The sequence below is a fragment of the Schistocerca americana genome, chromosome 3, assembly GCF_021461395.2.
Source record: "Schistocerca americana isolate TAMUIC-IGC-003095 chromosome 3, iqSchAmer2.1, whole genome shotgun sequence".
Lineage (NCBI taxonomy): Eukaryota > Metazoa > Arthropoda > Insecta > Orthoptera > Acrididae > Schistocerca > Schistocerca americana.
In genome coordinates, this window is record NC_060121.1 from 983,007,120 (window position 1) to 983,021,737 (window position 14,618).

General features: G+C 37.7%; 1 protein-coding gene across 2 annotated transcripts in view; it reads right to left on the reverse strand.

The window, feature by feature from the left end:
- Positions 1-2,941: 2,941 nt before the first annotated feature.
- Positions 2,942-14,618, reverse strand: part of LOC124607114 (regulation of nuclear pre-mRNA domain-containing protein 1B) — a 77,635-nt gene continuing 65,958 nt past the window's right edge. The window contains exons 5-7 of one of the 2 annotated variants that reach the window (XM_047139312.1): positions 12,566-12,741; positions 5,300-5,434; positions 4,440-4,575 (exon numbers count right to left, since the gene is read on the reverse strand). In XM_047139312.1, coding sequence (XP_046995268.1) covers positions 5,342-5,434; positions 12,566-12,741 — 269 coding nt within the window. In that variant the 3' untranslated portion in view covers positions 4,440-4,575; positions 5,300-5,341. Of the gene's footprint in view, positions 4,576-5,299; positions 5,435-12,565; positions 12,742-14,618 lie in introns of both variants that reach the window. The other variant, XM_047139311.1, reaches the window with a different exon arrangement.

A 14,618-nucleotide genomic window follows, 5' to 3' on the forward strand; every position in this document is an offset into this window, starting at 1 on the left:
AACAATTTACATACAATATGTGAAAACTCCATTCGTCTGTATGGAGAAAAGATATAGTGGGGAAATAATTACGTTTTATTTGCTTTTACACCCACTATAAGAGAAACACTTATGGTCTGCATATATTGTATATAAATTGTTTGTTCATAATATCTGTCACTACAGGTAAACTAAAAATGCCGACCTCGGGGGAAGATCAGTTTGGATTCCGTAGAAATGTAGGAACATGCAAGGCGATACTTACACTACCACTTATCTTACATTTCTGGCAGTTGTAAACTTGGAGAGAGCTTTTGACAATGTTGACTGGAATACTCCCTTTCAAATTCTGAAGGTGGCAGGTGGAAAATACAGGGAGCAAATGGGGTATTTACAATTTGTACAGAAACCAGATGCCAGTTATAAGAGTTAAGGGGCACAAAGGAAAGCAGTGCTTGAGAAGAGACATGGTTGTAGCCTATCCCCGATGTTATGCAATCTGTATATTGAGCAAGCAATAAAGTAAACAAAAGAAAAATTCGAAGTAGGAATTAAAATCCAGGTAGAGGAAATAAAAACCTTGAAGTTCGCTGATGGTGTAATTCTGTCAGAAACAGCAAAGGACATGGAAGAGCTGTTGAATGGAATGAACAGTGTCTTGAAAGGAGGATATAAGATGAACATTAAAAAAAAGCAAAATGAGGATAATGGAATGTAGTCTAATAAATCAGGTGATGCTGAGGGAATTAGATTAGAAAATGAGAAAGTTGTAGATGAGTTTTGCTATTTGGGCAGCAAAATGACTGATGATGATCAAAGTAGAGAAGATATGAAATGTAGACTGGCAACAGCAAGGAAAGCATTTGTGAATGAGAGAAATTTGTTAAGGTCGAGTATAGATTTAAGTGTCAGAAAGCCTTTCAGAAATGGAGTGTAGCCACGTCTGGAAGTGAAACATGGACGATAAACAGTTTATACAGGAAGAGGGTAAAAATCGTAGAGGGAGACGAAGAGATGAGTAAAGTAAGTAAAAGTTCTAGTTGGTCCCTGAAAAACACAAATGGCCTAGTTGGTAGCACACTATCCACAAAGGTAGTCTGATGTTCCCAAATACTAGTATGGCATACAGTTTTAAGTTTCCACACAATGTGAGCGAGTATTACATCTAAGAACTGGAAGCATGTGGTAAAATTATTTTGTCAGAGAATACTTTTGTTTTGTATCTATAGTTATCTATAGTTTGGAAATAAAAGAGAACATTACAAGCAAACAGTGTAATTCAAGTAATTGGAGTGGGTATGTAAAAGAAAGTGAGGTGCAGCAAAATTTTGTTAGAAACAAGAAAATTTAAAACTGATGTATCGTTGACAACAATGCATTTTTTAACTCACTGCACACTCCTTACGGCATTAACAGAATGTTTTGAGTAAGTTTTAGCTATTGCATCATGTGAAAGTTATCAGACATTTTGGGTGAAATAACTACCAAAGTTACTCCATTATACAGGGTGTTACAAAAAGGTCCGGCCAAACTTTCAGAAATTCCTCACACACAAAGAAGGAAAATATGTTATGTGGACATGTGTCCGGAAATGCTTACTTTCCATGTTAGAGCTCATTTTATTATTCCTCTTCAAATCACATTAATCATGGAATGGAAACACACAGCAACAGAACGTACCAGCGTGACTTCAAACACTTGTTACAGGAAATGTTCAAAATGTCCTCCGTTAGCGAGGATACATGCATCCACCCTCCGTCGCATGGAATCCCTGATGCGCTGATGCAGCCCTGGAGAATGGCGTATTGTATCACAGCCATCCACAATACGAGCACAAAGAGTCTCTACATTTGGTACCGGGGTTGCATAGACAAGATCTTTCAAATGCCCCCATAAATGAAAGTCAAGAGGGTTGAGGTCAGGAGAGCGTGAAGGCCAAGGAATTGGTCCGCCTCTACCAATCCATCGGTCACCGAATCTGTTGTTGAGAAGCGTACAGACACTTTGGCTGAAATGTGCAGGAGCTCCATCGTGCATGAACCACATGTTGTGTCGTACTTGTAAAGGCACATGTTCTAGCAGCACACGTAGAGTATCCCGAATGAAATCATGATAACGTGCTCCATTGAGCGTAGGTGGAAGAACATGGGGCCCAATCAAGACATCACCAACAATGCCTGCCCAAACGTTCACAGAAAATCTGTGTTGATGACGTGATTGCACAATTGTGTGCGGATTCTCGTCAGCCCACACATGTTGATTGTGAAAATTTACAATCTTATCATCAGAATCGAGGAAGTACAGCAAATACTGACGAAACTAAAATGAGCTCTAACATGGAAATTTAAAGCATTTCCGGACACATGTCCAAATAACATCTTTTCTTTATTTGTGTGTGAGGAATGTTTCCTGAAAGTTTGACTGTACCTTTTTGTAACACCCTGTATATAATGATTATGAATACTCAATATAACTACAAGACTATGGAAAACAAGACCCTTAAAACTTTAAGACAGTTTACAGCTTTAAAAGTAAGCAAACTATGAAAGTTATGAGTGAGTGAAGCAGCAATCCTGTCCTTAATGTATCATGTAAAGACACTGTGTGTTTCTATACCTTCAAACAATATAATTATTTCTTCTTAACATCTTTGCATATAGATTAAGTTTTCAGTGTTAATCAGATAGCCCCACAGCTGTCCTCTTCCTTTCTAAGTAGCAGTGAAAGAAAATAAGTGCATACACAGTTTCTTGGCAAATTAAAAATGGCAGAAACTCAGTGAACTGACTGTTATATAGTGACACTTTTCTGGGAAAATGAATCATAGCAATTAAAAGTATGTGTACACTTTCATCACTGAATTAAGAACCATTAAATGACACAATCAGCCTCCTCTTAGCAACAGCCATCCGTTGTTACTGCATATATATATAAAATCATAAAAAATAAATAAAGTACAAAATTGAGGATACTGAGCCTAATATTTTATTGACAAAAGTTTATTCTGCAATATTTACAAACTGCACTTTCCAAATATTAAAACTATATCACTGAATACTGTATAATGCATTTCTTGAAAGCAAATTCATATCATCATTTATTATGAATAGCAAAATTCTGATTCTGCTTTGTCAGGCTGCAAGAATTCTGAATGTTACAGCACTCAAAGTTTAGCAAAAAGAATGCGTAACCCAGAAATTTTTTTATTTATTTACATGAACTAATACAGATTCCACAATAAATACAATTGTTCATCAGTGTAAACATTTGTGCATCTGAGAAGGACTCAGATTTAAAAATGGTGTTTGGTGTTATTGTCATGTTGCGAGCTAAATGTTACACACACTCACATATACACACAGCTTGTGTAATTTAGGAATTATTAAGATTTTGTTAAACAAGCAGTAAATTCAGCACTTGTCTATCAAAGAATAATAAACCATGAAGAAAGCAACAATTCTCTCTGTTAATCCCGAAATATTATAAATGACCAAATATGCAGAGAAAAGTATAGCTGTGAGTTTTAAATACCTAATAAAAGCATTTTAATGGAAGGATAGAAATTTTACTGCAGTTCTTTGCGGAAGTGTGTGCAGCATTAAAAGATAGATGAAAGGGTATAAATATAAAACCATGTTAAGAATAACTTGCCACAGTTATTGAAATGTGCTGTTGGAATAACACAGCAAACATCTGTCAAGCCATGCAATTTACTTCTTATAACAGGTTCAGTTCACAGAAATGAGCCTTTTTTTTTGCATGGTCTCCTCAGAATGAGGGAGGTGAAGGAGAGAGAGAGAGAGAGAGAGAGAGAGAGAGAGAGAGAGAGAGAGAGAGATATATTTGGGGATGGGGAGTTACTTTTCTATTTAATATCAGCTGTCATTACTAAGAATGTGACCTTTTGTTTTAGACATGTGAAAAGATAAATAAAAGAAAATTTGAACTTGAGTTAATTTTTAGGAATAACAGCAATAAATCAGATTGGTCAACAATAAATTTACTAACACATTTCAGTATACAACAACAATCATCGTGAGTAGGGAGGGTTACTGGCTTTTTATCTACATGATCGAAACATATTCATGCTACTTGCATGAACAAACAGGCAACTGGATTGCAAGCAAGGTGTTTTTCTTAACAAACAACAAAAATAAAATAAAAATTGGTGCTTCACAATCAAAGCTACTTTGTAATGTTCCAAAGTGCTCCACAAGAGACAGCTAACACATGAAACTGTGATAATTAAATGCTACATACTCTTGAAACAATATAGTTGACAAGGATTATGTTCTGTGTCTATTATATATATTTTTTTAAAAAACAAAAACAAAAGAAAAATGCAGCTTCAAGAGAACACATGTAAAAGCATATAACAATATTTGGTAATTTTCTATATACATGATCTATATACATAGCAGTCTTCTTGAAAGAAAAAAAAAGTAGTCAGTGCAAACTAAAAAGATCTCCTGCAGATGGTAGAGGGGCCAGCCCTCCTGTCACATCAGGCAGTTGAGTCAAGTCTGGGAGATTCTGAATGTGAGACTTTATCTCCTGACGTACAACATACACCTTCTGTAGTTTCTCTTTGTATTCCTGGAGAACACAAAGGAAAAATATATTGATTATTTTATTAACACATGTAAAATAATCAATGACACATCTTATTATTTCAAAAAAAATCCATAGTTTTATTATTAAGGTTCTCATACTCTACTTTATGAAGTGAGTGAAGGAAAAATATTTGATTTTGTTCCATAACTTTTATTAATTTTCTGCTAAATTAGTATTTTTACCAACAAAATTGTGTCTTGCAGATTGACAGTGATTCTTTATTTTCAAACTGGGTATACTCTTAAATATTTCTAGTGGTAGTTATCACCCCTTTTTTCTTCTTCACAGAAACAGCACTTGTGTCCCGCAGTGACACTGGAACCATTTAAAAATTTCCCACCAAAGGCATTGGACTTTTCTCAGTATACACAGATAAGAAAAGTTACCAGTTATCAACTCGAATATTAGTTTCAACACTTCAATGCTTTATTACGGATGGTCCTACTGGAGGTGGTACGGACTGTGAAGCAGCCACTGAAGTTACAGATACCGTTTGAACATCATGGTTGACAACTATCATCCAGCTGTCTCTTGGCCACTTTTGGCCGTGGTCATTCATGTGAGCAGCCAGCTGTTCAGTCTACTGTAGACTGCCATACAATGGTGACAGCTAAGTCAGTAGACTACATGGCTGCTTTCACAGGTGACCCTACTTCTGATGGTTAGGAAATGCCTGTGACTGGGCTGGAGTAGGTCATCTACTCACCTCACATTGATCATGGTCTTCATGTTTTCTTGTTTCCTAGAATCATTGACATAACTGGCTTTGTGTAACTGCCACGAGCTTGCCTCGGTACATGTCTGCCAACCTCCATTTCATTATCACTACAGTGTGGTTCATCTGTAAAGGAGACCACATATAGAACACTAGTGCAACCCATTCTGGAATATTGCTCGAATGTTTGAGGATCCCACCAGTTTGATTTAAGAAAGACATTGAAGTGATTCAGATGTGGGCTGCCAGATTTGTTACCGGTAGGTATGATTAACAGGAGTGTTTACGGACATGCTTCGTGAACTACAGGGGGGATACCTGGAGGAGAGCCAGCATTCTTTTCATGGAAAACTATTAAGAAAATTTAGAGAACCAGCATTTGAAGTTGACTGCAGAATGACTCTACTGCCGCCAACATACATTTCGCATAAGGACCACAAAGATAAGGTAAGAGGAATTAGGGCCTAAGCAGAGACCTATAGACAATCATTTTTTCCTTGCTCTATTTGCATCACGTATCATGTGGTGGCTTGCGGAGTATGTGTAGGTGTACATGTAGTGGGAAGATGACTGCTTCAGAACCGTGCCACCTGGATTCTTCCCACCACAACTACAATCACAACAACCACCACCTTCAACTTTTGTGCACTGCAAAGGTGGGAACTCTGTTTGCAACATATCCTCTATTCTCACAATCCTCTTGTCTTCAACCTTCACTAGTCCCCATCTCAGACCTGCCTCTATCCTCTACGCCTCCTCTCCTGCTCCCACTCCTGCCTCACACATGCCTCTATGTGTCCCCCCCCCCCCCCCCCCCCCCCCAACTTCCGTAGCCCTTCTCAGTCCTAAAGCACAGCTTTCCTGATTATCTAGCAGTTCACCATCCTGTCTCTACCATGCAACTGCACACTTCCACAGGCACCACTACATAATATTCCCCTACCCCCACCCAGCTACCCCTCACTCTCCCCATCACATGCTGCTTTCTGAGCCCCCACTATCCAGCCCAATCAAGATCACTGCTCTCCGCAATAAGACCTCAGCAGCTGGAAATAATAGTGGTAGTGAGTGAGTGAGTGTGTGTGTGTGTGTGTGTGTGTGTGTGTGTGTGTGTGTGTGTGTGAGAGAGAGAGAGAGAGAGAGAGAGAGAGAGAGTGAAAAGAATTACAAAGTCTGATGATCAATAGCTTTTCTATGTGAGGAGTAGCAATATATCTATTTTTCCATTAAAATGACAATGAATTCTTTTACACAGCATTTAATTTTCAAAAAGCCATTCCATTGAGTGTACATTATGAAAAACCACACTCTTTGCAAGGTGGTTGTGACTAATTCTGAAGCTACCTGTTAGAAAATATGTGATAAAAATCTCATGAACTGTAGTTGCTAATAGCAGCTTCACCAAGGTTGAATAACCAACATCATTATAATCTATCTGAAAATGTCTGCTTTACCTTTCACAATCATTTTCACACCTAAAATAGATCCAATTCTGTGATAACACAGAATATCTGCTGCACTTTGGTACAAATTGTACCTCTTCTATTAATTGTGAACACTTTCACGTTTCTAGCACTTCGGTTTTATAACTTCTTGTTTCTTGATGTGCAATAGACCCCAAATTCCACTGATGCATCAAATTATTAGGTTGATGTTTATTTCTGCATGGCCAATTATTATTTTAAAGTCACTGCTGAGAGTTTTTGTATGGAATGTAGCATTATATGGAAGTGAAATGTGGACATAAATAGTGCACACAAGCAGAGAATAGAAGAGTTTTAAATTTGTGGTATAAAAAAATACTGATTAAATGGGTAGATCAAGTAACTAATGAAGAGCTGCAAAATTAAACTGAAGATGAAAGAGCTTATTGTATAATGTAGCTAAAAGAATAGATATGAGGCATCATCAAAGAATAGTCAACCTGCAATTGAGGGGAATGTTCAACATACAACTGCAGAGTGAGACCTAGGCTTCACTATAGTGAGCAGGTTTGAACCGATTTAGATTATAGGAGTTATGCTGCAGAGATGAATACATTTGAATTTGGACAGCGTGGTAAGCTGCATCAAACCAGTCCTAAGCTGCTGCTGCCACCTTCCCCCCCCCCCCCCCCCCCCACACACACACACACACACACACACACACACACACTCTATGGAGACTGCCAAGGTTGTGTGTGTGTGTGTGTGTGTGTGTGTGTGTGTGTGTGTGTGTGTGTGTGTAGGGGGGAGGTTTGCACACATGGCAAAAAAGAAAAAAAATTTTGCTGCTTGTCTGCATCCCATGAGTTTTATTATCAACAAATCACATTATGTAGGATACCAGTTTTCAGATCAAGCAAATAGCCAGAACACAAAACTGAAATCTTGCTGAGGGGATCACAAATTGTACTTGGTAGATCACAAATTGTACTTGGTAGGTCACAAATTGTACTTGGTAGAGCAGGAAAGGAGTGAATTAGGGTTGCAATTATTAGGGACAAAAGATGTAAAGCAGAGGGAGAAATAATGTTTCGAAAGAAGTGACAGATAAGGGAAGGAGAGTATACTGTGAAGTCCACCAGCCGTGAAAGGCCAACAAACAGTATTCACATTCTCTTGCAACATGTAGAAAAATTAAGACTATCAGAAGGGAAAATTAAAGCAGATCACAAAAATTCAGACTTGCCAACTATCACCCAGCTACTATCATGCAAGTAGTAACCACTCTGACTACAAAAGACTTGAAAGCTGTCTAAGAAAGCACTGCACCAGAAGCCAACAGTTAAGGCACTAATTTTCCCCAAAAGGGGCAAGAGCTGATGAAACAGGGCTCAAACTGCTTAAAATGTTCAACCTGTAAGGGCAGAAGCATTCAGTTCCCATCAAGCTCAAGTTGGGTCTAGGAGTGCCACTGAATGTCACTAAGAAGTAGTTGAAATGACAGCACCACAGAGAAAACTTTGTTTAATACAGGAAGACCACAATATGAAGTTGCTGCATTGGTGAACAGTGCCAACATAACCAGAGATGCAACATAGGCTGTTACTTATAAACTGCCATGCGTTGTCTTTCAATTATCAATCCCCCCCCTTGTTCCATCCCTTGACACATTTTGTGTACTTCTGAAGTTTTCATACTTTTTTTCCTTTCAATGACTCAAATACTCTGTGAGTTGTTACCTTTACTTCTAAATTATGTAAGTGTTGTACCATATTCACTCAATTGTAAGAGAACTTGCGGTTTTCAAAACCTGCACGGTCACCTTACTCAACCACTGTACTAAGGTCAATGTTTTTATGTTGTGTAATAGGTTAATATAGGGGTTGCCTTAGATTTATAGATCACGCTCTATCAATTGAAACCATGTGTAGACTTATTTTGATGATTTCATGATTGGAGGGAGGACAGTGAGAGCTAGGGGAGGGAAGTGGTCAGTGGGCAGCAAACTTCAAATTGTACCGACTTTAAAATTCGACAAATAATCAACAATAGCATACATTTCCGCAGGAGATGGGAAAAGTCTTGATAGGCGCCAGTGGTGCAACAGGGTTGACTGCATTCACATTGAGGTATGATGGGAAGAAAATGGAGCATCAGCTGCTGATTCTATGCTGCCAATGAGACAACAGCAAGCAGATGAAGTGTGGAAGCAAGACATGAAGGAATATTGACACATTCTCACATCTGTATAAAAGAGAGAGAGAGAGAAACCTGCTGGCATTCAAAACAGCTTCCAGTCATCTCAGAATGGAAGAATACAGGTTCTGTGGGTTTAAGAGGGAATCTCATTCCATTCTTCCTGCAAAATAGTTACAGATCAGGTATCGATGATGGAGGTGGATAGCAATCGTGCACCCTTGTCTCCAAATCAGACCAGAAATGCTCAACAATAGGTGCTAGGGTGGTCAAGGAAAATGCAATCATTCAACCCTGTGCTCACAAAACCAGTCCCAGATGATGTGAGCTGCATTAACAGAGGCCCTGTCATCTTCAAACACTGCATCAATACTGAGGAAAAAACATTGTATACCATGAGATGTATCTGGTAAGTAGAAATAGTCACATAATCTTTGGCAGTAATGAGACCTTGCAGAGTGACCATGGGCCCATGGAATACCACAAAATGGCAGCCCAAATCATCATTGAACCCCCACCATGTTTCACTCTTAGGACATAAACTCAGCCAGAAGTTATAAACTCTGTGAAACGAGACTCGGTCAACCAAATGATTTTCTTCCATTGTTCTAGTCCAGGTGTTATGGCTTCAGCACCATGTTTTCCTGTTACAAGCATTTGCATCACTGATGAGTGGTTTTGGAATTGCAGCTTGCCCTACAATTCCCTACTTAAGGAGCTCCCTTTGTGTTTTTTTAGTGCCAACAGGGCTTGCGAGTACAACATTCAGTTCTGTAGTGACTTTTGCAGCTGTTGTCCTCTTATTTATCATAACAATCGTCTTCAATGGTCATCTATCACGATAACTCAAACACACACTGTCATACTTGTTGTGATTTAACGAGTGATATTTTACCACATCCCCTATCAGCGGTATAAATCTTCAATACTGTGCCTCTTGAAACATCAAACACCTCAACTCCCTTGATTACAGAAGCACCCAACATGTGAGCAGCAACAATTTGCTCACATTCTAATTCACTTAGCTTCGACATAATGAAATCACAACTACACTGAAGACTGTTCTGACCAAGACTGCCACCTGCAATGTATGACACAATATTGGAGCTGTTCACGTTCAAACACATCAGTGCTGACTACAGGCTTGGCTAGAATCTGCATTTATGTTCAAGCATCCTCAGATCCCATCATACCCACAACTTTGGAAATTCCAACATATTCAGAAGAAACAGCCAAATATTTGTGAAAATCAAGATTAAAAGTTTCATTGCTGAAACTGTCATCCCGGATAATGATACCAACATTATTATTATTACTTCTTTCCTTTCTCAGACGTTATGTCTGGTTAAAAATGGAAAGTGACACAGACCTTGATCAAGCCGTGACTTCCTTTTAACTATACGATATATGTTACATTACATTTAGGAACTTTCAGGTAATTGAACATGTATCAATAATTACAGATTTCTGTAGTTGTATATATACATTTGGATGTAGCTGTATTGCGTTGATGTACTGGTGGATATTGTGTGGTATGACTCCTGTAGTTGATAGTACAATTGGTATAATGTCAACTTTATCCTGATGCCACATGTCCTTGACTTCCTAAGCCAGTTGGATGTATTTTTCAATTTTTTCTCCTGTTTTCTTCTGTATATTTGTTGTATTGGGTATGGATATTTCAATTAGTTGTGTTAATTTCTTCTTTTTATTGGTGAGTATGATGTCAGGTTTGTTATGTGGTGTTGTTTTATCTGTTATAATGGTTCGGTTCCAGTATAATTTGTATTCATCATTCTCCAGTACATTTTGTGGTGCACACTTGTATGTGGGAACGTGTTGTTTTATTAGTTTATGTTGTATGGCAAGTTGTTGATGTATTATTTTTGCTACATTGTCATGTCTTCTGGGGTATTCTGTATTTGCTAGTATTGTACATCCACTTGTGATGTGATCTACTGTTTCTATTTGTTGTTTGCAAAGTCTGCATTTATCTGTTGTGGTATTGGGATCTTTAATAATATGCTTGCTGTAATATCTGGTGTTTATTGTTTGATCCTGTATTGCAATCATGAATCCTTCCGTCTCACTGTATATATTGCCTTTTCTTAGTCATGTGTTGGATGAGTCTTGATCAATGTGTGGCTGTGTTAGATGACACGGGTGCTTGCCATGTAGTGTTTTCTTTTTCCAATTTACTTTCTTCATATCTGTTGATGTTATGTGATCTAAAGGGTTGTAGAAGTGGTTATGAAATTGCAATGGCGTAGCCGATGTATTTATATGAGTGACTGCTTTGTGTATTTTGCTAGTTTCTGCTCGTTCTATAAAGAATTTTCTTAAATTGATCCCCTTCCTCCTTCCTTTCTGCTTAATGTGAATCTTTCTGTTGCTGAATGTATGTGATGTATTCTATATTTGTGGCATTGTGATCGTGTAACTGTACTGAGTGCTTCTAGGTCTGTGTTACTCCAATTCACTATTCCAAATGAGTAGGTCAATATTGGTATAGCATAAGTATTTATAGCTTTTTTCTTGTTTCTTGCTGTCAATTCTGTTTTCAGTATTTTTGTTAGTCTTTGTCTATATTTTTCTTTTAATTTTTCTTTATATTGGTATTATCTATTACTATTTTTTGTCTGTATCCTAGATATTTATAGACATCTCTTTTTTCCATCACTTTTATGCAGTCGCTGTGGTTATCCAATATGTAATCTTCTTGTTTAGTGTGTTTTCCCTTGACTATGCTATTCTTCTTACATTTGTCTGTTCCAAAAGCCGTATTTATATCATTGCTGAACACTTCTGTTATCTTTAGTAATTGGTTGAGTTTTTGATTTGTTGCTGCCAGTAGTTTTAGACCATCCATGTATAGCAAATGTGTGATTTTGTGTTGGTATGTTCCAGTAATATTATATCCATAATTTGTATTATTTAGCATGTTGGATAGTGGGTTCAGAGCAAGGCAGAACCCGAAAGGACTTAATGAGTCTCCTTGGTATATTCCACGCTTAATCTGTATTGGCTGTGATGTGATATTATTTAAATTTGTTTGGATATTAAGTGAGGTTTTCCAATTTTTCATTACTATTATTTCATTACTATTATTATATTATTATTATAAAAAACAGTTGCCATAGGCGACTGGCTTACATAGTAAACGGAAAAGGAAGTAAAGTTAAAAGTTTATGTAAGTAATTTCATTTTGTTTATTTTATATTTTCCATGTATTATCAAAATTTAGGCTATCAATACATGACATGTAAGTGTTAAATACATATAATATTTAGGTAGATATTTTATATCAATAAAACAGTTTATAGCTTCGATTGGTCACAATATGTTAAAAACATAATTTTCACAAGGTGCCTTTCCTGAAGCCACCACTAATGCAGTACACATTTAACTGCTACAATCTGCATATCAGATTCACATAGCCTGTCCAGCCATAATACAACACTCAGTAGGGGGGGGGGGGGGGGGGGGGGGGATATGGCAAAAGAGGACAGAAGAGAGAAGGAATGAAATAGGGTTGTGCTTTTAGAGGAAAAGGCCATGTGAGGGTTACAAAGAAAAGGAGTGGGAGGTACAGGAGATCTGTGAGAAGAAGAGGGTTATTTATTACACTGTTCCTTACCTCTAACCTCTGTTCAGCTTGTGCATAGAGTTCTCTCTGAGCCTGAATAAAATCTCTCATCATTGAGGAAACTTTCTTCCGGTCTTCCATTTCAGCTGCAAGGCGACTGTTATATTCTAGTAGTAACTGTACAGCTTCATTGACTTGTACTGCTAGTTTCTCCGCTGTTGCTTTATCTGTTGAAAAAAAAAGGGAAAAAACTATTACAAAATCAATAACATTATGTTAAAAGCACATCATAGTGAACCAGCTATCAATCACTGAACAGAAATCAGCAGTTGTAGCACTTTGTCCATACGCATTTGTGTATTTTATGAGTGTTACTTCTGTGGGATAGATTTTAGTACTGCATAGCAGAATCTGTCCAACTTATAAAGGAACTGCTCAGCACACCACTTTTTTTGTGGAGTATGGTACAACAAAATAAAACAAATACTGAAGTAATTTCTTTCCTAATACACCATTAGGATAATACTTATTGTTTCCTGTTATCATTCAAAGGGATACAACTGGTAAAGATGCTTTTGGTAATGAAATGTTGAATGTATCTGTAGCTCTTTGGAAGAAACTTTGGATTATATCAATACTGTATGCATATCTTTGTTTGTGAACCTTTGGTATATTACTGTAATTGTAAACCAAGTAGTTAGAGGCATTCATTAAGTGTACAGTTATAAAGCAACATGTAAACATGTGGTACTGGACTGAAATTTCATTTTGTAAATGATTTTATTAAATAGTGGAAAAGTATTTTGGCTGGTGTGTAGTGAAAGATTTAACAATCATTAAAAAGTTGAAGTGGAGACAAACATCCTGGTTCACGGTATCATTTCACAGTACATATATCCAAGCAGCAACCTAATGCTTTTGCAGCAAGCAGAATCGAACAGCCAATCAAAAATTTCTACATGAACAGGCACAATGTTGAGCAATTATCATCATTGACCTCCACTTGCTCTATAGTCATCACACAAATGGAAGCATTACTTATATATATGCCTGATTTTGTTGGCTCCGTGATTACTGAAGCCCACAGAGCAAGGAAAGGTGCCTCACTGCTTTAGACTATAAGATCAGACAACTACACAAATTTATAATTTTTTGTGAGCATCCAGGAGGTTTCTCATTATTAGGGACGCCAACATTTGGTTGAAGACTGAGCCCATTAGAATAATAGCAGCCGGGTCTGGCTGATAGTCCAGTGGACACTCAGTATGGTAACTTGGGGATCAGATGGTCTCATCTGATATGTGGAGGAGTCTCTCCCAGCGGCTACTGAATCCTCATGGTACAGCTGGCTGCAAATCATGGCTCATGTCAGCACCTACAATGTCTGATGCCTCGGAGACCACCTTTATTTCCTTTCAGCAACTTATTGAAGTGGTGATAGCATCACTCGCATGGTGTGAACACAGCTTATGATTTGTAGTATCATTCCCATAATTGTGACTTCCTTGTCTGGAGCCTACAGGAAGGCTGAAACCAGTGGCTACAATCACTGGTGCAGATTTCTTGATCTGTGCTATCCCTCACAATATGTCAGGCATGTACTACACTTTGGAAGCAACTGCTCAAGTAGCAGAAAGTGTGTGGTATGTTCACAAAAGATTTTTAGGTTAGAGAATTCTGCATGCTGAATGACATGATATTGGTACACCACAGAGTTACGAGTTGGTGACCTGCAGTTGCTGGGCTGGGAACACCCATCAATCCAGGCCACAGAAGAAAAAACTTTAACCTAATAATTAACTTCAAGAAGTATTTAGTATAAGTTCCCAACAATTACTCTTGCTCATTAATGGAAGGAATACGCAGATGATACTTTAAACAGAAAGTTGGATAAAACTAAAAGGCTGCCAGGCAAGCTATGGAGAGGTGAATGGTGGAAATAACTAGACACACAGGAAAACAAACAAATGAATCAGAGAGCATATTGGAATGACAGACATAATTGTGTGTCATAAAAGTGACATGAAGGAGGGTGGGGGCATATAACTAGATGAACAGATGGGAGATAGATCAAAAAAATGTTAAAAGACTTAAAATAACATCA